The sequence below is a fragment of the Rhinolophus sinicus genome, chromosome 5, assembly GCF_057876585.1.
Source record: "Rhinolophus sinicus isolate RSI-liver-muscle chromosome 5, RSI-T2T, whole genome shotgun sequence".
Classification (NCBI taxonomy): domain Eukaryota; kingdom Metazoa; phylum Chordata; class Mammalia; order Chiroptera; family Rhinolophidae; genus Rhinolophus; species Rhinolophus sinicus.
This window is the reverse complement of record NC_142505.1, coordinates 78,863,739-78,885,112: the sequence shown is the minus strand read 5'-3', so window position 1 is coordinate 78,885,112 and position 21,374 is coordinate 78,863,739. Positions and strand designations below refer to the sequence as shown.

The 21,374-nt window shown below is 50.5% G+C and overlaps 1 protein-coding gene across 2 annotated transcripts in view; it reads right to left on the bottom strand.

The window, feature by feature from the left end:
• Positions 1–9,133: 9,133 nt before the first annotated feature.
• Positions 9,134–21,374, bottom strand: part of TGFBI (transforming growth factor beta induced) — a 32,372-nt gene continuing 20,131 nt past the window's right edge. Inside the window, exons 8-17 of one of the 2 annotated variants that reach the window (XM_019740384.3) lie at positions 19,271–19,483; positions 18,313–18,450; positions 17,573–17,718; positions 16,630–16,766; positions 15,716–15,846; positions 13,282–13,406; positions 11,901–12,003; positions 11,256–11,335; positions 10,255–10,279; positions 9,134–9,780 (exon numbers count right to left, since the gene is read on the bottom strand). In XM_019740384.3, the coding sequence (XP_019595943.2) occupies positions 9,740–9,780; positions 10,255–10,279; positions 11,256–11,335; positions 11,901–12,003; positions 13,282–13,406; positions 15,716–15,846; positions 16,630–16,766; positions 17,573–17,718; positions 18,313–18,450; positions 19,271–19,483 (1,139 nt within the window). In that variant the 3' untranslated portion in view covers positions 9,134–9,739. The remainder of the gene's footprint in view (positions 9,781–10,254; positions 10,280–11,255; positions 11,336–11,900; positions 12,004–13,281; positions 13,407–15,715; positions 15,847–16,629; positions 16,767–17,572; positions 17,719–18,312; positions 18,451–19,270; positions 19,484–21,374) is intronic. The other variant, XM_074313546.2, reaches the window with a different exon arrangement.

The window sequence follows — 21,374 nt, the reverse complement described above, 5'->3', positions numbered from 1 at the left end:
GTTTAGAACAATATCCATTAATCATTTCACAGTTCTGCGAGAACTCTGGGTGGACTCGACTGGGTTCTCTGCTCAGGGTCTCACAGGCTAAACTCACGGCGTCGGGGGGCTCCTACCTGGAGGATCTGGAGAAGAAAGCATTTCCAGGCTCACGTAGGCGTGTGGTTGAATCCACTTCCCTTTGGGTGTAGCGCTGAGGTCCCCATGTCCTTACTGGCTGTTAGGGCGGCTGTTCTCTGCTTCTAGAGGCACCCCCCATTTTCAAACCAGCCATTTTGCATCCAGTTCCTCTCTTTTATGCAGATCTCTCTGACTTCCTCTTCTACCCCCAGCTGGAAAAAAATCTGCTTTCAAAGGGCTGTGTGATTAGATTGGACCCACGGGGATAATCTCCCTTTTGCTATCAAGGGAATAAATTAGGGGGCGAAGGTCATGGAGGCCATGTGAAAATTCAGCCTACCACAGCACCAGCTTTGTTTTTATTTTGAATCTTATTAATAATTTATTTTAGCACAATCAATCAAGGAAGATTTCAATATGTTGTGTAGGCTCACATTTCCCTCAAAAACATCTGGGAGGATCTCCAGTCATTTGACAATGGTTGTCACCGGTTGTTAGAATTATAGGTAAGCTTTATTTTTTCTTTCTGCTTCCCTATATTCTCCAAAGTTTTCGCAAGGAGAAAGTGTTGATTTTGTAAAAAGCAAGACGTTATCTTCAAAGCAAAAGAATCTGACCCGATGAGATGTTAAAAGATACCAAATTAACACCAATTTCAGTGCTGTGGTTCAGGTGGAGCACAGTGTGTAGATCAAAGAAACAGAACATGTGGCCTCAAGACACAAGATGATGTGAATAAGAAGAAAACACATTTCCAAGGACGCAGAACAATGTAATGGGGAAGGAAATAATTGTTGAATTCCTGGTGGTGGGAGAAAAAGCTGGAGGTGCAATTATGCATTAAGACCCCAAATTCCCATTTTAGAGTAAATCAAATTCAAATTGGATTTAAAAGGTAACAAGAAAATGATAGACACATCAGGAAATAAAACTAAATTCACAAATATGATTTTTCTAAAGCTAAAACTGTTAGTAAGATGACAAAATCATTTTTAATTATTTACTGGTATACATTTCCTGATTTCCAAAAAAGGAGGAGGCTATTAATAAATACCTTCAAAGATTTACTTTATTTATGGGTTATTTCTCCTGGTTGAATTCTCCCAAGTATGTAAACTATAAACCACAAATAAAAGTGCTTCCACATTACCCAGGTGCCCAGGGGTTCCCACTGGTGTGGATTATGCCATGTTGAAAATGTTTTGTGTTCTGTGCAAAGGGGGGGGGCACACACCCAATGGCCCCTGGGAATCCCACCAGGGTACCTTTGCTGAGGTAGACGGCTTGAGCTCTGTGTGAAGGCCCTTCCACATCACGCCTGGTTGTGACTTTTCTCTCTGTCTCTCTTGCTGTCAGGCTGCCACTGTGCCACCAAGAAGCAGCCTCTATGCCCTGCTGCAAGCTCTCAGAAACTGCATTGCAGTTTGGTGGCCTACTCATTCTATATTTATTGACAACCTACTGTGTGTCCAAGCTAGGTGCTTTGGGGGCAGAGGACTTGCTTGCTGCACCCAGGAAGTAGGGTGGTGCTGCTGAATTCAGGTGTGTGAAATGTATTTCAAGTAGGGCTCAAGGGGAATGGTCAGTTATCATAACCATGTGTTGTAGATGTCTGTGCATTTTCCTGGGGACAGTGTCCCCAGGCTTTTATCAGGAGTCCCCGCTTTTCTTAAGAACCCCTATTCTAGCCTGGAAGTCAATAGGATCTGAAGGAAGTTGTTGCCTCTCAAAAGAGGGCTGGGTTTTGAGGCTGCTTCTGGGCACTGCAGAGTCTCTTCGTCCTTCATTCTCAGGCATGTTCTGAGGAGCTGCCCTGCACGACGGAGGACAGAGGGGTGCTTACACTCTACCCCGTTTTCACTCCCTTCCCTCCACCACGGTGTGACTAAGACTTCTCCACCAGGCTGCTACCCTCACCCTCCACTTCTGGGACCCCAACTGAGAGCTGTCATCAGGGAAAGGTCCCTGCATGCGGATGGCTTCTTTGAACTCAATTATTTAGGAGCTGTTGCCAAGAAGCCACAGGGACTCATTGGCCCCACTGACAGGGCAGAGTGCTTTTCCATCTGTTCACTCAAAAACTCATTTCCACCCAAATGAAGATATTTAATCGGACGGCTTTCCCCTCTGTCTCTGCTGTTCCCAAATCTCAGACCATCTTCTTTCTAGTAAAACTGGAGGAAGAGGATCCTGAAAATGGGGAAAAACTCTCTAAGCTCGTAACTTCCTCCCCAAAAGCACTAGGGGGTCGAGTCACCTGCCCAAGATGAAGTGACCCCTCTGTGGTGTGATTAAGCAGCCATTTGTCTGTTCTCTGGATCCAGATGTTCTCCGTGACCTGCTGACCCATGGGTGCCCTCTCTCAGTTAGGGCGTCTACTTAGCCAAAGTGGTCAGAAGCAGAACTGGGCAGGCAAGCTGCCCTGGGGATGGTGATACCCGCAGGGCCACCCCCTGCCTTCCTGTAAGAGACCTAAGGAGAGTGCTGGATGCAGGCTTCCCCCAATCCACATGCATGAGAGCCCCAAGGAGGACACCCCAAGTATCTGGTAAGCCTCTTCTTCCTTTTCACAGGGCAACAGGGGCTTGAGCCCCCCTTCTTGAATAAAGGAGCCATTTGTTCTCTGGAAACCAGGCTCTGGGGTAATACTTTTTAAATACTTACTGTGTGCCAGTCCCTGTGCAAAGGTGCTGGGACACAGGAGTGAGACTGAACCCCTACCACAGAGCAGCTCACCCCTGAGCAGGGGAAGCCAAAAAGGAAGTGGGAAACGACTGCACATAAGTTATTAGGGCTGTGATGATGGAGGCGCAGGGGATGGAGGGAGGGGCTGCTAATCCAGGCGTGAAGCGTGAGACTGAACGAGCAGATGGTTTCCAGCTTTCTGTTTACCTGCAGGGTTCTCAGTCCCGGAAAATGGCATCCATTCAAACACTCAAACCAGGAAATGCAGTCTTCTTACCCCTCTTTCCCTCACTCTCCGGAGGCAGCCCTCTTGCCTCCCCTGAGAATCTCTTGTCAAGTTTACTTGATGACATTCATGTGACCACATCCAATGGGCACACCAATAATTAAACACAGTTGACGCTTCCTCCTTCCTGAAAGTTTTTCCTATCTTGGATTCCAGGAGTCCACACATTTCTCAGGCCCTGTTGCAGCTTTCTCTTCCTCTGCCGGGTCTCTAAATGCTGGAGAAGCCCAGGGCTCTGTCCCAGGCACTCTTTACCTACACTCTCTCCCTAGCTGGTCTCACCCAGTCACTGTTTTTGAATAATATCTATATTTGATAACTGCCAAACACCCATCTCAGGCCCAACCTCTTCCCTGAGCAATAGGCTTAAATAGCTCACTGCCTTCTGGACCTCCCACCTGGATGCTAAATTGGCTCCCTCAACTTAAAACAGCCAAAGTAGAACTCTTAGTTTTCTTCTACTGAAAGCTTCTACCCCATTTATCTGCATTTTTTAAAAAATGGCACCACCTTTTAGCCAGCTGTTCAAGGTGAAAGTGCTATCATCATCCTGAACCCTCAGACCACTTCTCCAACCCATCTTCTAGTACTTTCTGTTCTACCTCCCAAAATATCCCAAATCCCTCCATGGCCTTCCACCTCTAGTGCCACCACCTGGTCCTCCATCACCTTTCGCCTGGATGACAGCCTCCTGACTGGTTTCCCAGCTTCCATTTCTATCTTCCACTGCAACCTATCCTCCACAATGAAGCCAAAGCAATCTTTTTAAAACATGTTGAGGAATTAAGAAAAACAATTACATTTTCAATAGCATCAAAAAGAAAAAAATAGGAACTAACGAAGAGTCTATGAAAGACTTGTACACTGAAAAGTACAAAACATTGCCGAGAGACACTAAAGAAGACACAAATGAATGGAAAGACACCCTGTGTTCATGGACTGGAAGACATAATATCATTAAGATGGCAACACTACACAAAGTGCTACACATTGTTCTCTGGAAACCAGGCTCTGGGGTAACACTTTTTAAATACTTACTGTGTGACAGGCCCTATCAAATCCTCAATGATGTAATCCCTATCAAAAGCTCAATGATGTTTTTTGCAGAAATAGAAAAATCCATTCTAAAATTCATATGGAGTTTTAAGGGACCCTGAATAGCCAAAACAATCTTGAAAAAGAAGAGCAAAGTTGAGCAACTCACTCTTCTTGATTTCAAAACTCACTTCAAAGCTACAGTAATCAAAACTGTGTGGTGCAGACATAAAGATTGACATACAGACCCATAGAACAGAGGACCCAGAAATAAACCCTCACATATATGGTCAAATGATTTTTATTGCCAAGATAATTCAGTGGGGAATGGACAATCTTTCCAACAAATAATGCTGGGAAAACTAGATATCCACATGTGAAAGAATGCGGTTGGGCCCTTCCTTACACCACACACACAAATCAACTCAAAATGGACCAAAGACCTAAATGTAAAAGCTAAAACTATAAAACTTTTAAAAGAAAACATAGGGGGATATCTTCCTGTCATTGGATTTGACAATGATTTCTTGCATCTGACAAGCACAGGGAACCAAAGAAAAATAGATAAATTTTAACTTCATCAAAGTTAAAAAATTTTTATGCATCGAAGGACCTATCAACAGAATAAAAAGGGAACCCACAGAATGGGAGAAAATATTTGCAAATCATATATCTTATGAAGGATTACTATCCAGGATATAATAAAGAACTCCTAAGACTCAACAACAAAAAGACAAATAACCCAATTCAGAAATGGGCAAAGGACTTGAACAGATATCTCTCCAAAGAAGACACATAAATGTCTGATAAGAACATGAAAATGTGCTCAACATCACTAGTCATTAGGGAATGAAGATGAAACCAAAACAATGAGACATCGCTTGACACCCATTAGGATAGCTATTATCAAAACCAGAAAATAGCAAGCGTTGATGAGAGTGTAGAGAAATTGGAAGCCTTGTGCACTGCTGTTGAGACTGTGAAATGGGGCAGCCACTGTGGAAAACAGTGTGGCAGTTCCTCAAAAAATTAAAAGTAGAATTACCATATGATCCAGCAATCCCACTTCTGGGTATGTACCCAAAAGAATTGAACGCAGCGACTTGAACAGATATTTGTACACCCATGTTCACAGAGGCATTATTCACAATAGCCTGAAGGTGGAAGCAACCCTCTGTCCATTGGTAGATGAATGGATAAACAAACTGTGGTGAATACACAGTGGAATATTATTCAGCCTTAAAAATAAAGGAACTTATGACATATGCTACAACATGGATGAAACTTGAAGGCATTCTATGTCAAATAAGCCAGTCACAAAAGGACAAATCCTGTATGATTCCATGTATATGATGTTCATACCTAGAATAGTCAAATTCATAGAGACAGAAAGTGGAACAGTGGTTACCAGGGGCTGGGGGAGAGGGAGAATGGAGTTGGTGTTTAAATGGATAAAGCTTCAATTTTGCAAGATGAAAAGAATTAAGTACACTGTGAATGTACTTAATGTCACTGTGCACTTAAAAATTTTTTAAATGATAACCTTCATACTATGCGTATTTTAGCACAATAAAAAAAAAATCTGATCATGGCACACCCGTCCCCACTTCACTCCCCCAACTAAACACCCCCCTCCCCCAGTGGCTTCTCATTGTCCTAAGGATAATATCTAAAATTCTTACCACAGCCTACAAAGCCTGGCATTGTCTGGCTCCCAGACATTTCACCAGAGGAGTTTTCTCTAGTCCCTCCACTGTAGTCACACAAATCTCCCTAAAACCATCACTTGCTTCAACGACTATGCACACTGTTCTTTCAGCCCAAATTCTCTTCCCCAGGCCCCTCATCCTTCAGGTTTCTGTGTCAGTTCCACCGACGGCCGGCAGAGCTGCATGCTGTCAGGGACAAAGCAGCCAGCTGGGTGTAGAGGGTTCTGTGAGGCCTGCCCCCAATTGGCCTGAGGCCAGAGCTGGAAGATTCCTCTGGGGCAAACATACTGCCTCCTTCCACCAGGTCGCAGAATCCTCTCCTCACCCAGGAGGCTCTGTCTTGGGTCTCTTAGACCTATGCAAGTGTGTGTGTGCGCGTGCGCTCTTATGTGTGCATGTGTGTGTAGGGGGTTGCCCCAGACTCCCAGCGCCCCACCACTTATTATCCGGGCTTTGGCCAAAGCACCCCATGGACTGGATGTTTCATTCCTCGCCAGGCAGGGATGGCCAGAGGCGGCCCCATGTAACTTCTCTGGACAGGGCATTGGGCCCATCCTTCATTCCATGGTCCTCTCTCCTGGCTTTGGAAAATTTCTGAGCACAATATTCCGGGCGGCTCCTCTCAGAGCGTGACATTGAATTATGGTTTCAAGCACAGAGGTATTTTCCTCTGCGTGAGCATCGTTTTCCCCCCTCTTCTTACTTGATATCCATGTGGCTGGGTGTCCAAGCCTGTTGTGGGTCCCCCTCCAGCCCCCAGCAGCCTGTAAACAAGTTGCGGTCCAGGCTGTGCAAGGAGGCCAGGAGGCTAGGGCTTCTCAGGACGGATGGGGTTTTCACGCCCTTCCTTGCTGGCCACCCTGGCACCCATGTCCCACTTGCCCAGGGCTGCCTGGGCTCCTCCATGGACCCTGTGTGGGGGGCCCAAAGGGGCAAAGTGGGTGAGAGTGTGGGGTCTGGAGTCACTTGGGCCTGGTTTGTGTTCTAGCCTCTTCCTAGTCTGTGCCCCGGCAAACTGTTCTACCTCTTTAAGCTTCCGTTTCCACAGCAGTAAAATAAAGTCCTGCTCACACTCACCCATGTCACAGGACTACTGTCAGGAACGGAGAAGATCAGGCGTTTAGGTTCCCAGCCCCGTGCAGTGGCTCCTCCTCTGGGCCCCCAGCTGAGCTGGCCTCTCAGTGGGCCAAGAGGCCAGGTCTAGGCAGCCCCTGCCTCCCGTGTGGGAAGGCACACCCCAGCTAGAAGGCCTCTGGGCCCCAATGCTGAGGGCCTGTGCAGTCCTCTCTAGGACTGGGAGCCCTAGCGACCGCAGAGACAGAGGGGCCAAGCACAGCCCCTTCCCTTCTCCTGGTTGGTGCGCAGCAGTCAGGACTCAGACAAGGCCTAGGGGACCTCCTCTGGCGTGGGCTGCCCTCGGGCCTTCTACAGAGTGGGGCCCAGGCAGGCACACACCTCCCTCCAGCAATCACCCACCAGGAAGAGCCAGCGGCTGACACTCAGCGCTGGGAGTCTGGCTCCAGATGGCAGCACCTAACACTTAGCCTGCATCTCCAGGAAAAATGGGGTGGTGGTTTAGGATCCCCCCCCCAAAAAAAAAAAATCCTGGACCCTCTTTGGCTGAAAAGGGAAGGCAGGGCAATGGCACGTACAATGACTCTCCAGGGAAAGCTGAAGGACCAGTGTGGAGCCCCCATTGTTGGGGAGGTTGGGTGAGGGCAGGGCAGCTGGGTCACAGGAACCGATGGAGGGAGTTGCATTTTTAAGGAATCCTGTGGTGGTTTTTATTTTAAAATAAAAGCGTTTTAAAAGTTACACTAGTCACCTCTTTGGATTCTGATGCTGTCTTGTCAAGTCAAGGGTGTGCATTTTGGGTGCTCACAGTGAAGCCGCGCTGCAGCACCCCCAGCCTGAGCAAGGCCGTCCCTGGCAGCCTGCGTGTACGACTCCCAGGACAGGAGAGCAGGGCAGAGCTGTGGCTGCGGGAAAGTGACGGACCAGGCGCACACAGCAGGCTCCATCTCACATCTCCCGAGACCCTTCCCTCCAGCCTGACAGCTTACCAGCTTCGCTCATCTATCTCCTCTCATCTCCCCCCACTCTGGGAGCTCCTGGCTGTCCCGGCCCCAGGCCTCCATGGTCTTAGATTCCTTCTTTATCTGCATAGAACCACAGTGCTATCCTTCAGACTCCACGAGGATACACAGGCGGTAGCACCATTAGCTGATGAAGGATTCCCTTCTATCTGTAGAATGAATGGATGGCTTTATTGGATGACAGGTAATGTCTCTCTTTCCGCAGACTGGAAGGGCTGTAAGGGAGGGGCCATATGCTTGGCCACTGCTGTGTTCCCAGCAGCGGGACGACCAGCAGTAGCGCTGCAGACAGCACCACCTTTAGGTCAGTGGATCCATTAAGTGAAATGAGCTCTGCTTGCTGGAGCGAGTCAGCCTTGGCCGAGGGAAGTGTGGGAGAGCAGGACTATTCTATTCTGCAGGTGAAGGGGGCTGCCTTTGGAAAAGACACAAAAAAGGCTCTCCGCTGCACTGACCCTGAGCTTAGCACGATGGGAATTAGGTTACCTCCTACTGTGCCAAGCACTTTATAAGGATCACCCTTTTCGTTCTTATGATGGACCTATGACGTAGATGTGACAGTTATTCCCATTACGAGGAAGAAACAGGCACTGAGAGGTTAAGTGAGGGACCCAAGGTCACACAGACAGGGAGCAATGATGCATGGCCATACTAGCCTCCCAGTGCCAAGGACATTTTAAGGTGGAGAACACAAAAGGAGCAGGGGAGGGGATTTGAATGTGAGTCAGCACAGAGGGTATGGCCTAGAAAACCTGGATTTGCTCGCTTGACAAATGGTGGTCTCCGGGAGTCAGGCAACCTGGGTTCCAGTCCTAGCAAGGCCAATTTGTGTGTTACCAGTGGTTTTCCCTTTCCTGAGCCTCAGTCTCCTCATTTGTATAATGGGACCCTGTGGGCAACCACTTCGCAGGGTCACAATGCAGGAAAGAAAGATGGATGCTTCAGGCCGACAAGAGAAGTGCTGGGGAAGTGAACACTGAGGATTCCAGGCACCAGGGATGGAAACTGAAATGAACGTTAAGTTCAACAAAGACTGAGCTTCAAACCCCATGTGCTGTGGGGGTATCCGAGGACCAGACCATCCTCAGGGGTCCCTGCTGAGCTGCTCCCAGGTGCATTCTGGGTATGAAGGAGCATGGCAGCCCCGAGGAACAAAAACCTGCCCCCAATGAACACCTAGGCCAGCACACAGACCCCATCCGTACAGGCATATGTTTCTTTGGTTTTATTATTACAAATACACCACGGCTCTGCTGCACCCGGGCAATCCTGGGCTCTGCATGCTCTACTTACCCTCTCTCCTCTACCTGGACCAGGCCATACACAAGTGTCCAAGCCTTATGTCGGCTCGAGAAACTTTTGACAGAGCAGTTCAACTCATAGCTTATAATGACACCATTTCTCCAGCTGTGAAAGAGCTTTACAAAAACTGTGCCAGGACGCCCCATGATGCTGGACTGCTTGATTCATGTTTTGGGAGCTCCACAAACTTCTGCTCCCTTTTCCAGAGCACTTGGCATAGGCAGGAAATTCCGTGTTTGGGAGATGTCCTTTCTGGAAGTGACTGTCAGGCAGTGACACCCAGATCTCTGCATGTAGTGGGTTTACAGCCACGTTTAGGGTGACCCAAAAATTCAAAGTACATCTCTCCCTCCTCCCCCAACCTGCCCAAGGCTCAGATCTCATTATGGTGCAGCCCATGTACAGTGAAGTGTGATATTTGGTTTCAAAAACGTTCAGTCTCTTTGGCAAATGGAGAGAAATTGGCGAGGAGCTGCAGAAGCGCATTCCTCTTGCGGTTCTTCACACTAGTGCTTCATCCTCTCTAGTAACCGCTGGTAGACAGGGGCTGGAAGAGAGAAGGCGGAAAGCTGAAACACAGGCAGACTTCTCCACATCTGTCTAGGACGCTGCCAGGTGCACGAGCTCGGGGGCCACGCCGACTCCTCCTGCCGCACCCTCCTGCACACAGCGGTGCTTTGTGGTTTGTGAAACGCCCTGTCATACTCAGTGAGGTTCTGCACTGAGATTTTCTACAGCTACAAGCTTGGAACCATGTCCTCGCCATGGGCTCCTGCCAAGCCCCTGTGCACTATTCCCAGGCTCCCAAAGCCAAACACTCACATCAACCCTAACAGGTGGTGCTCTCACTGTCTCTACCTTATAGAGAAGGACACTGGGGGTTCTGCATCTGACCCCAAAGGCCAGGCTTGCTTTATTACACCAGGATGTTTTTATCTATATACAGAAGATTGTAGATATGGCCTGTTTGGGGTAAGGTCCAAACAAGTCTATGGGGACTTCAAACCCAGATCAGACTTACCTAGTTTCACAGAGCTCTGGGTAGCCTGAAAAAAAACACAAGGTGTCAGGTTTTTCTAGTGAAAGTTACACCTGCACCTGCTCATGGCAGTGGCTTCTCCCATCGCCACCCCTACTCAGAACAAACGTTGGGGGATGTGAAACTGCAGCCCTAACTGATGTGCAAATCCCTACCAAGTAGAGTTTGAGGTGGACATGCCTGGGAGACCCCAAAGCCTGGGACTGCACAGGGGGTGGCTCTCAAAAGTAGGAGCTCAGGGCCAAGAACCTTGCTGAGGGTCATTAAGGGGACCTCTCTATCTAAACATAAAGTGAAGTATTCCAGCTTCAGGCCTCTGGGTGAAGGAGTACCTCCTGCGGCTTCCTCTCTTGAAATGCAAACCTTGTTAGGGGCCCCATATTCCCAAGGCGCTCCACCTGACCATAAGCAGTAAAGGAACCTGACCTGGGCATGGTGGGAAGCAGGAAAAGAGCATAGAAAGACTCAGATGTTCTGAGAAGAAGGTGGGGCTGAAGCAAGGAAGGGAGTTTCCACACACATAGCTGGTCCTTTAACCACAACCCAAGCCACCGCCCAGAAGCCCAGCATCACTCAGGAGGGGCCGTGATGGAAAACACAAGAGTGACTAAAGACCCAGGCTCAGAGCAGGCCAGGCCACCGTACGGCAAATTCAGGATGGGTTACCCTCCTTGGACAGATGGATTCTGGAACAGCATCTGCTCTCACCAGCAGTGGCTTCCCCACAAGCTGAGGCTCAGAGGCCTCATTTTGAAAAGTCTGGGCTTTTGCCCACAAAGGAAACAGGTGCTGCTGCCTGGGTTTTTTCCCCTGAACCCCACATAGTCCAGGGCTAAGGATGCCCCAATGGGAGTGGGGAGAAATTTCAAGAGAGCCCTGGGAGAGCAGCCAGGGAAGATAGGGGTCTGGAGAGCCCCTTCCTTAGGCCCAAGAAGAGGACCGAAGGCTGCTCAGGCCAGGGGTGAACCTAGCAGGTGTCTTACCCTGGAAAACGCAGATGCCTGCTTGAAGATTTCAAGTGCAGAGTCTGCAAGTTCGTCCCCTCGTTCCTGTGGTCTGTGGGCTGGAGATGAAAGAAAAGGCAGCTTTGATGAACTGCTAGCATGGCATTCAGAAGAGCCATGACTGGGGGGCACTGTTGGGCTCTCTGGCTCACAGTTTCTAATCATTTGTTTTCCTTTATAACTTTCATAAGTCATGGCAGAATTTAGCCCATGGAGAGAGAACGCAAAGAAAGGTGAATGCACAAGGGAGGAGAGAGGCTGGACTCAAGTTCAACTTTGCTGGAGGTAAAGAGAGCTCCTGCGAGGCACGACGCTGCGAGAGGGGAGCTTTGAGCCATGTTCACAGCCTCCACGTGTGACAAACAGCTGGGCTGTGTCTGAGTGGGGCTAAGACGGCCAGGCCATTCAGCTAAGGGAGACCTCGCCTCGTGTTCTTGGTATAGCGCCTCTGAAACCACAGCTCCTAATTCGCTTTCCATCAGCCACCACGACGCCGTCCATGGAGGCTCAGTTCGCATGTCGCACCTCATTCTTCTTTTTGCTTACAAGAGTTTTTCTAAGGAACACCAACTGCTGTGTGTAGAGAGGGGCCAGCTGCAGAGCTGGGATCCTTCTGGGCCTTACCTGGAGGCTGCAGGACACTGGAGATGGCATAAACCACGCCGTTAGTGGCCATGATGTCAGCTTCAGAAACAGGCTCCTTATTGACAGACACTGCATTGTTTTTCTGGGAGAAAAAAAGGGAACAATTGTTGAACGTAGGGCATAGCTACCGCATTCATTCAATAAATGTTTACTGAGCTCTTCTAGGTGCCAGACCCTGTGCTAAGTTGGGGATGCTCTGATGAAAGGAGCAGTCCCTGCCCTGCGGACTTGTGGTCTGCTGGATTCATTCTAATCCCCTGTGTAGACTCAGCACGTTGTAATTCACAAGATGCTCTTTGCTGTTACTCACTTCGTCCTCACAGCAGTGTACGGTGAGAGGGCAGATATTATTGCCCCACTTAATAGAAGAGGAAACTGAGACTCAAGGGAGGCCAAGTGCCTCCTTTAAACTAAGCATGTGGGACAGATAGAGGCAGAAGCCAGGTCTCCAGCTCTGGGGAAAGGGCTCTTTCCACTTGTCCTACTTATGATTTCTCACAGGAAGTGCACCCCGAGTAAATCTATCTCAGGTTCTCCTGAATGACCCACGTATCAGACCCAAGGGGGAAGGAGGAACTGAAGCCTGTGACAGACAGGACCCCACACCCTAATCTAAGAGCTGGGAGATTCTCAGCTAACGTGAGCCAGTCAATCAAGCCATCACATCCCTGCCTCCCGACATGCCTTCCCATGCTCCGGAGAGAAACTGATGAGCACAGGGACGGCTGAAGTTCAGGAGAGAAGAGGGAGCAGAAGCAGAGCCAGCCACGCACTGGAAGAGTGGTCGCTCCACAGGCGGTCAGTGGCCTCGCTGGCACAGCCAGGGCTGGCTGGGCCGGCTGCCTGTGCTCTCTCCTCCAGGTAGGGGCCCTCCGAGCCAGCTCCAATGTGGACTGTGTATCGTCCATGTGTGGAGCAAGGGAAGGCTCGCAGACCAAGCACCGGAAGAAAAGCCTCCTGGGATGGTCTGGTTCATGGTGCAGCTCAGTGAGCCCTGGATTTGCGTGTGTGTGTGTGTGTGTGTGTGCGTGTGCGTGTGTGTGTGTGTGTGTGCGCGGGGAGGGTATTGGGAATTGATGTCTCAAGACATATAAGTAACCGCCCACCATCTCCTTAAGGGAAGGAAGCACCTGACCCAGATGCCAATTAGATACTTTATTCCACTGCAGATCTGTAAATTCTTATGCATGTTTAACCACAATCTCATGTGATTTTCCCAAAGACCATTTTCTATTTTCTTCCTTTCTTTGGACAAAAGGGTACTCAGAGACTCAAGATGTAGCTTAAAGACTGTGTGTGTGGCTAATGCCATCCCAGGGGGCAGGACACAGCCGGCCTTTTCATTTTCAGACGCACTCACCGAGCTGACTTCCAGCTTGTCGCCTTGGAGAGACTTCAGTCTCACCAGGGCCCCGATGCCTCCGCTAACCAGGATTTCGTCACCAATGTGGTATTTCAGGAGGTTTGCAAGCTCCTTGGCATTGCCTGCATATTTGTGGGAAAGAAAGCAGAGTTCATCCCCAGGTTGGTAACTGGCCTCGTCAAGGAAGGCCCAGAGGAGGAGATGCAAGTGGTCATCCCTGAGATGGAGAACTCCTTGCCCGGCTAATAAATACCCACTGAGCACCCACTGTGGGCTCAGCTGTCTGCATAACAATCAGGGGAACGAGACACATGTCCATGGCCACGAATCTCCCCTGTGGTCAGTGGGCGGCTGGGTGAAGGAGTTAATCCATACTCCTCTGTGAGTGTGACTCATGTTTCCATGAACTAAATATTTGCTTGGAAAGCCAGGGACCTTTCCAGCATCGGCATCTGGGACATTTCATTATCAGTGTGGCTCCCGATGGCTATAACACAGTGGTGAAATATTTACACATTCTGCTCTCAAATGCATATTCTGAGACGGCTATTTCCTGAAGGGAGAACTTAAAAGAGTCAACAGCTGTGCTCTGGAGGAGCTATGGAGCCGATGCGGTCAGGGCCGAGGAGGGATTCCCGCCACAGCACCCCCTCATCACGTCTCAGCATTCCTTCCAGCCCACGTCAGCTGCTCCGCCAACTGCGGAAAGCATCCGATTGCTCATAAAGGTGCACAGGCATTTCCCAAATTAAGTGTGGGAGGCATTTCTCCAAGCTGCCAGCTGCCCTCTCCTCTCCATCAAGGCTGCCCCTCATAGTCACATCACCAGCCAAATGGCTGAATTTCCCCAGGGCTTATGGATGGCTATTTCCAGCATCATGAAACTGAGAGCGGAGGAAGTTTTAAAGCATTTTGGAGAGTGCACTTGGTTATTGACAAATCCACATTAATGCCCTGGGATGGAGCTACCAGGTACCACGTGGTTTCCAAATATCCACAAGCTGGAGCTGCCAAGAGTTCCCCTCCCGCATAAATCCTGCCTGGAGGTGCTGAGCCAAGCCCATCTGGGGCCCTGACATGCTGGGGCCTTCTTCTTCAGAGGTCTCTAACACCTGGAATGACCTCTAACACCTGGCTGGCCCTCCTGCCCCCAGGAGTGCTGGGGTCTAATCCTGCCCGGGGGCCTGGGGAAGGGCGAATTTGACCAGGTTTGCCCACTCCCCTCCTCTGATCCCACAGAGCTGAAAATGAAACAGAAGCCGAGCAGGCTCAGGCCACCTGGGGAATATTTCGTTCCTGCTGGACAGAGAGAGGGTGGAAAGTTTATGTTCAGAATGAACTTCTCCCCTCTTCTCAGGAACATACGTCAGCACCGTAGACATAGGCATTTATTTAGCAATACAGAAAATTAAACAGGACACAAGTTCAGCTCACAGCTGCCTGAACTTTCTATTCTGTTCCACAGCGGGAAGGGAAGTATAGTGTACGTGGGCCCCAAGGGTTGGCCCAGGTCCTTCTGTGATGGGTGGAAGTGTCTCTCATGGGCATTCATCAGAACTTAACATCCCAACCCATCCTACCTCCCCACCAGCGTAGTCGGTACTGATGGAGGACGTGTGCCCAGCACTGTGGGAAACACCTCATTTAATCCTCACAACACACTGAGCAAGGTACTGCTATCACCTTCATTTGTCTAATGGGAAAACTGAAGCTCAGAGAGGTTAAGCAACTTGCTAGAGATCACTCAGCTCGTAAATGCCAGAACCAGGATTTGAACCTGCTGACAGAGAATCCAGGAGCCCAAGTTCTTGGCTACTAGATTTCCTCTCCAACATCCTCAGCTATGTTTCTCAGGGCCATGACTAACTTCTTGGGAAAGCTTTTATCCTAAGGGACACTGGATGCAGCTAAATGGCTTCATCATCACTGTTCTCACAGGTCCTGAGTGGAAGCCATGTCTCAGTGAGGGGGCTGGTTGTCATCTACCTTGAACTCCTATCTGCTCTTCTCTGCCCTGTTTGGTACCTGGGAAGGCTGACCGTTGTGACATGTGCCTTCCAGGACCCCTCACCCACCCTCCTGTAACCAGCTGACAGGAGGCCTGGGAGGCAGGGGGCTGAGGTAGGTGGTGGCGATGGTTCTGACAGCACGTACACAGGGATGTGGTCCTGGCTGTCCTGTGCCCCTCGTCCAGCTCTCCCTCATCCTGTCCCTTTGCCCCCATGGCCTCAGCTGGTAAAGGCTTCCCATGGTTGTTAGTCCCTGGGTGCCATCACCCTTTGCTAGTTCTTTAATTCTGCTCGCACCTCTGCCAATAGTCTCGCCATTAAATTTCTTTCAGTCAAACCTTTTGTAACACGCCAACTGTTTCCTGCTGGAACCCTAACTGTTACTTTAGAAAAGTTGAAAATGTATTTAAGTTGGTCTTTACCCAAGAGTTTGTTCAGTTCTCCCGGTGGCATGGCTTGGAAGGCTTCATCTGTGGGAGCAAAGACTGTGTAGACCCCTTCCCGGTTGAGTGTCTCCGTCAGCCCTGCAGACTGGATGGCGGCGACCAGCATGCTGTGGGTACACACAGAAAATGTCACCTGCCTGTGGGGGCTGCCACTTTCCCACGTACACCTCACCACTGCAGGCAGGTAGAGCCCAGACCACTAGCATTACCCGCGCCCCCTCCCATGCACAAAACGGCATGATTCCAGTCTGTCTCTTTTCTCGATAAATGCTAAGCTCAGTTAAATGGCCAGAAGTCAGAGGCCAGAGGGTGGAGGAGGAAGGGACAGGCCAGTGGCATGGCTGACCCAGAGACTGGCTGAGTCACTCTGCGCGGGGGATGTAATTCCAGGGAGGGCAGAGGCTCTCATGCAGGTAGTTGAACTCAGTGAGGGGAAATACTCAACAACACAGCAACCCGTGGTGGGCTGTGAAAAAGTCAGGAATGGAGAGAGTGGGCAAGAAAAGGGACCCAGGGAGCCAAAAAGGAGTGGTAAGGAATCTTCAGGTGCAGTGAGTAGAGATACTGCACAGAGCCACGGTCACAGACACTCAAAACCAGGTGTCCTCAGCTCACTTGGGACTTTAAAATGAGAGCGTGGGGTCTTCTGGTCTTCGTATTAAAAGTGCAGTCCCTCCCTGTTCCCCGGGGGAGAGGATGGCACTCCCAGAAGTAACCCTCCCTCTCAGCTTAGGCTTCCCAGGACCCTCACCCTTTCCACATCCCAAGCCGGGAAGGTGAGCCCTGCATGCCACTGACCCCCCGAGAGAGGGGAACTGGACAAATAGCTGAGTCCTGAGTCCCAGCATGACCACTTGGCAGAAGCCCCGCCCTGGGATGGGGCAAGTTACCTGAAGCGATTGTCCCCCTTCAGGACGTCCATGACAGTCCCCATCGGGGGGGTCAGCACCCGGTCCATGGTGAACAGGGTCCCGTACCTGCCCCTCTTGTCATGGGCAGCAATACAGCTGTTCTCAATACATAGGCTCTGTGCAAAAGGGGGGCAGAGAGAGGCCAGGTTACCCTCCTGGTTTGGGCTGATGGCTTCATCCACAAACAGCAGTGAATACATACTGGGGTGGGTTTTCAAGACTAGGATAAAATGATGCGTTTTCTCCAGGAAAGAAAAAAAAAAAGGTGTTCCTGAAGGAAAGAAGGGCCATAGGGGACCCAGTAAAGTTACACAGAGGCCCCGTAATGAAAATATCATGTTACATGTGAGGTCCATTGACAAAGATCAAATAAACAGACCGGGCCTATTGACTGAGTGACTGAACAGATGGCAGCCATCTTTGGTCACATGGTGCTGGCTGGTCTCAAGCGAGGGCTATGCCACGCTGTGTTTCCCGCCTGCTTCTCCAGGGTTTGGGTTTGAAGAGAGAAGACACAGGGTAATAGAGGAGAGAACCCTTCGACCAAGGAGGGCTTTGCTTCAGTTTGGTGGTGGGGGGGGGGCTTCTCCTCACATAAGCGAAGAAGGATTCAGATCTCCGGCCCTCTGCCCGTTGTTCATTGCTCTGAGTCCAAGGTGGACGGCTGCCTACCCAGCCAGGTCAGACAGGTGAGTGGTTCATTCCCGAAGGCCTCCAGAAAAGGAGATTCTAATCCTTCTGCAGGATCCCCTTTGGATCCTGGCACATCAGATATACTTCCTAGAAAGTCCTTCCTTGTTAGAAACTAGCTCTCAGACAAACTCCTAATTATTGGGGACTTTTTTTTTTTTTTGACACTAATACAGCTTTCAGTTTTAGAGCTGAGACAAAGAAGGAGCATGTTTTAGGGCCCAGAACTTACATTACGATAAACAAAAACTCTCAGCTTTTTGCCGCCCAGAGTGTCCAGGGTCTGTCCATGGTACAGATACTTGGAGGCCAGCTGGTCTTTAACCATGTGATTCATAAGCAAATTCTTCATCCGGGCGTCAATGCGAGGGGTTCCATCTGCAAGAGAAGGTGCGGTCGGTCCAGAGGCGTGCTCTGGAAATGAAGAGAAGGAAACACAAACGCGGCGAGAAGCCCAGCCCTCCTTGGCTTTGGAAACAGAGATTGAGAAATCAAGTGAGGTTGCAATATTCCTTAACATCTGGCATCTTCTGCGAATTAAAAAAAATCACAAAACATCAAGATAATCGAGGGGGTTTGGAGTTTTGCCCTAAGAGGGAAGGGAAGGCACAGACACAACTTGGCCCCCTTCTCCACCTTCCTGTGACCACGGCTCAGCTGGATCCTCACTGATCGGCTATGACCCTGGCGACTGACCCTGCAGATAAAAAGGCAGGAGACTGCTGTGCTCTCCAGACAGCGCAGCCTCTTAAATTCTGAGGAACAGAGCCCCAAATGCTCTCTCTGCTCTGCCAAACGAAAGAGCAGTGCCTCTGAAGTTCCTGGTGAAATCACATCTGCTTTCGCTTGAGCTGGGTGGGAGCACTAACATCCCGCAGGGTGCTATAAATCAGGAGAGGTGCTGTGGAGGTGACAGCGGTGGGGCAGCTGCCCCCCCGGGACAAGCTCACAGGGATGCCTCCCCCATCTTACCTTTGAAGACGGAATTCAGGGGGGCCAGGAGAGTTAATTTCTCGTTTCCAGAGAGATGAGTGCTGAGGCCTGCTTGTTTGAAAAGGTCAATGGCGGTGGAAACATCGGACTCTGCAGCCAACTCAAATAGCGTCTTGGCTACAAGGAAGGAGAAAGTGGGTTCAAAAGTTAGTAGCGCTGTTTTCATTTATCCTTTGTCCTCCCTAGAGCATGACATCCACCAGCAGGAATGTCACCTTGTGAGCCAACAACCCCTCTAAACATGGCCAGGGCACTGTGGGTCCGTGTCATCAGGGGACGGTCGCCCAGAAAATTCTCACTGGTTAGGGAAGGGAGGTGAAGCTCAGCTGGGCAGAGGTCAGCCTCTGCCCCAGCCCCCGGTCAGGGCATCTAATGCTGGGGAGGAAGGCAGCACTGTGGGTCCTGGCTTCTGAGCAGCAGATAACACCAGTGGCCACACCCATGGAAAGTGCTTTCTTATGGTTTGGTTTTTACTAGGGAATTTCTTCACTCATGGGCAGTAGACTTCCCGAGAATTCCAGAATGGGGTTAGGATACAAGCCCAAAACTGTTCAGTCATTTCTCCGAGGGTCACTGACCCTGGGATGCTTGGGGACTAGAGAAAACAACAGCTCTCAGGTCAGCAAATGGTCCTCTGTGCCTAACCAGAGCAGGCAGGTCTTCTGAAAGGCTTCTGTGATTGAGTCGTTCCCTCCCCAGTCACCTTCAATGGCTCTCCACTGCCTCTAAGATGATGTCTGGACTCCCATGCCAGCATCTCAAGATTCTTCAGTCTGGCCGCAACCCACCGACTGCCCAGGCCTCTCCTGAGAGGCGGTAAGCTGGGTGCAGGAAGGGCAGTGGCCCCGAAGATCTCTGAATTCCTCCGGCCCTGCCACCATGGACAGCAGCGGGGGCAGTGGGCCTGGCAGACCAAGGCCCCCTGAGGCTGGCCTACCTGAGTCTGGGATGAGCAGCTCGTCGATGAAATGCATCACGCCGTTGGTGGCCAGGATGTCTTTATTGGAGATGATGGGCTTCCCGTTGATGGTGAGCATGTCCCCACTGCAGCCCACCTCCAGCGTAGTGCCCTGCAGGGTCTCCACAGACAGCCCCCCGACAATGGCCTCGGCACACATGGCCGACTTCAGGATGTGGTTGTTCAGCAGGTCTGGGGGCCGAACAGAACACAGGGCAGTCAGTGCCGCTCGGGCTGACCTCAGGGGCTGGCTGGCACCCTGACCAAGGCTGTGAGGACTCTGTTCTCGCCAGTATTGACCTTTAGACGAGGCTGGGGCACCACACAGCCCAGACCCTCTTCTCCTACTGTCTGCTGTTTCTCTAAAGCGAGCCAGGGCTCTGCAGTCAGACTGCCTGAGTTCGAATCCCAGCACAGCCACTTATCAGCTGTGGTACCTCGGGCAAGTCTCAACTTCCTCATCAGGCAAGTGGAAATAAGCACAGCATTCAGCTTCTAGGGCTGGTGTCAGGATGGCATGAAACTCGGAATGTGAACCACCGAGCACAATGCCTGACAACAGGGTAAATGCCCGACAACGTTAGCGGTTACCGTAACACCTGAACTTCAGGGGGAGTTCTCTTATTAGTCCCTGAACTTTAGGGATAGGGGAAAAACTCAAACGATTTTACCCTGGGACTTTTTATCCACTGACTTTTATAAAAATGTGAAATGTAGGTGGAAAAGATGGAAATGGGAGTGAATGAGGTTTTGAATTATTTGTGTACTTGGTTTTTGTTCGTTTTACCCAAAGGTCTCTGAGTCATCATGACCTGTCGCAGGGGTTGAGGATACAGAGCAGTAAGACATGGTTTTGCTGCCCCTTCCACCACACCCCGAAATCATAAATATAATCATTTATGTACTTGTCCTGCTTTGAGGACCAGACAGGCTGGAGGCCCCGAGGGAGCTGCGCGGAGCAGACAGGGGACCGCGCCCCAGCCCCAGCCAGGCAAAGCAGATTCCGACCACTGCTCACCAAGGTCACCAAGGCCTTTCTGCCTTACATTCTCACCGCAGAGGCGAGTTTCAATTTGTCCTGAGTGTGGGAACCAAAACCACAGTCTCACGGACAGCAGGAAGCTCTGAGGCCCTGCAGAGGCACCTGTTCCTGCAGGAGCGTCCAGCGCCTGGAACGCCTAGCGGGGAGGGGGGGTGGGGTGGGGGGGGAGAAAGAACAGCACGGCAGCAAAGGGAGTGAGGCCTTGGAGCTGTCACTTCTCTGGAATGGAAACTGAAGGCAAGGGTGAGGTAAGGGTGGCCGGCTGGGCCACCGGTAGGGTCAGCAGGGACAGGGCTGGAAGCCACTCTTCAGACAGGGCACGCCAGCCCGGGGCTGCTTCTCGCCTGTCTGCCAACCCTCATGTAACAACACGAGACTGTGGGGTGGACTCATGGCCTGCTGCCTTCCAGCTGCCAGCCAGGCCTCACACAGAGGCCTCTTGCTTTGAGCAAATGCGTTACTGAGTAGAAAAAGGCAGATGTTCAAAAGCGATAAATTAGGGTGGTTTTTTCCTTCCACTTTGTAATAAGGAGGTCTGATCTACATGATGAAAATGTGCTCTGTACAAAACATGTTTTGGGGGGAACAGAGTTCTAAATGAGAAGCTAAATATGCTGCAATGTGCCCAGGTCTCACCTTCTCCAGAAAGCCTTCCGGACCCCTCAGGCTGCAGGTGCCCCACTCCTGGCCTCACCCCGTGGTGCTGGGACTATCTCTGTCATCATGCTCACACATCTAGGCCCAAAGACCTGTTTTTAAATCTGTTGTCCCCACTAGGCTTAAACATCCTTGAAGGCAAAGGCTGTACCGTGTTCACTTCTGTGGCCTGGTTCCCGGCACAGGCCAGACACTTAGAGGGCCCACAACACCTGGACACAGCAGCGCCCCACCTGTGCTCTCAGAAATGTACCCTTCCCTGTCCCTGCATTGCTGCAAGGAAAAGCCTTTACATTTGTAGGTGTTGGAAATGCATCAGGCATCTTATATAGTACATTTCAAAGGTGAGTTTACATAGATTCAAAAGAAATGAAGTCATTCCTG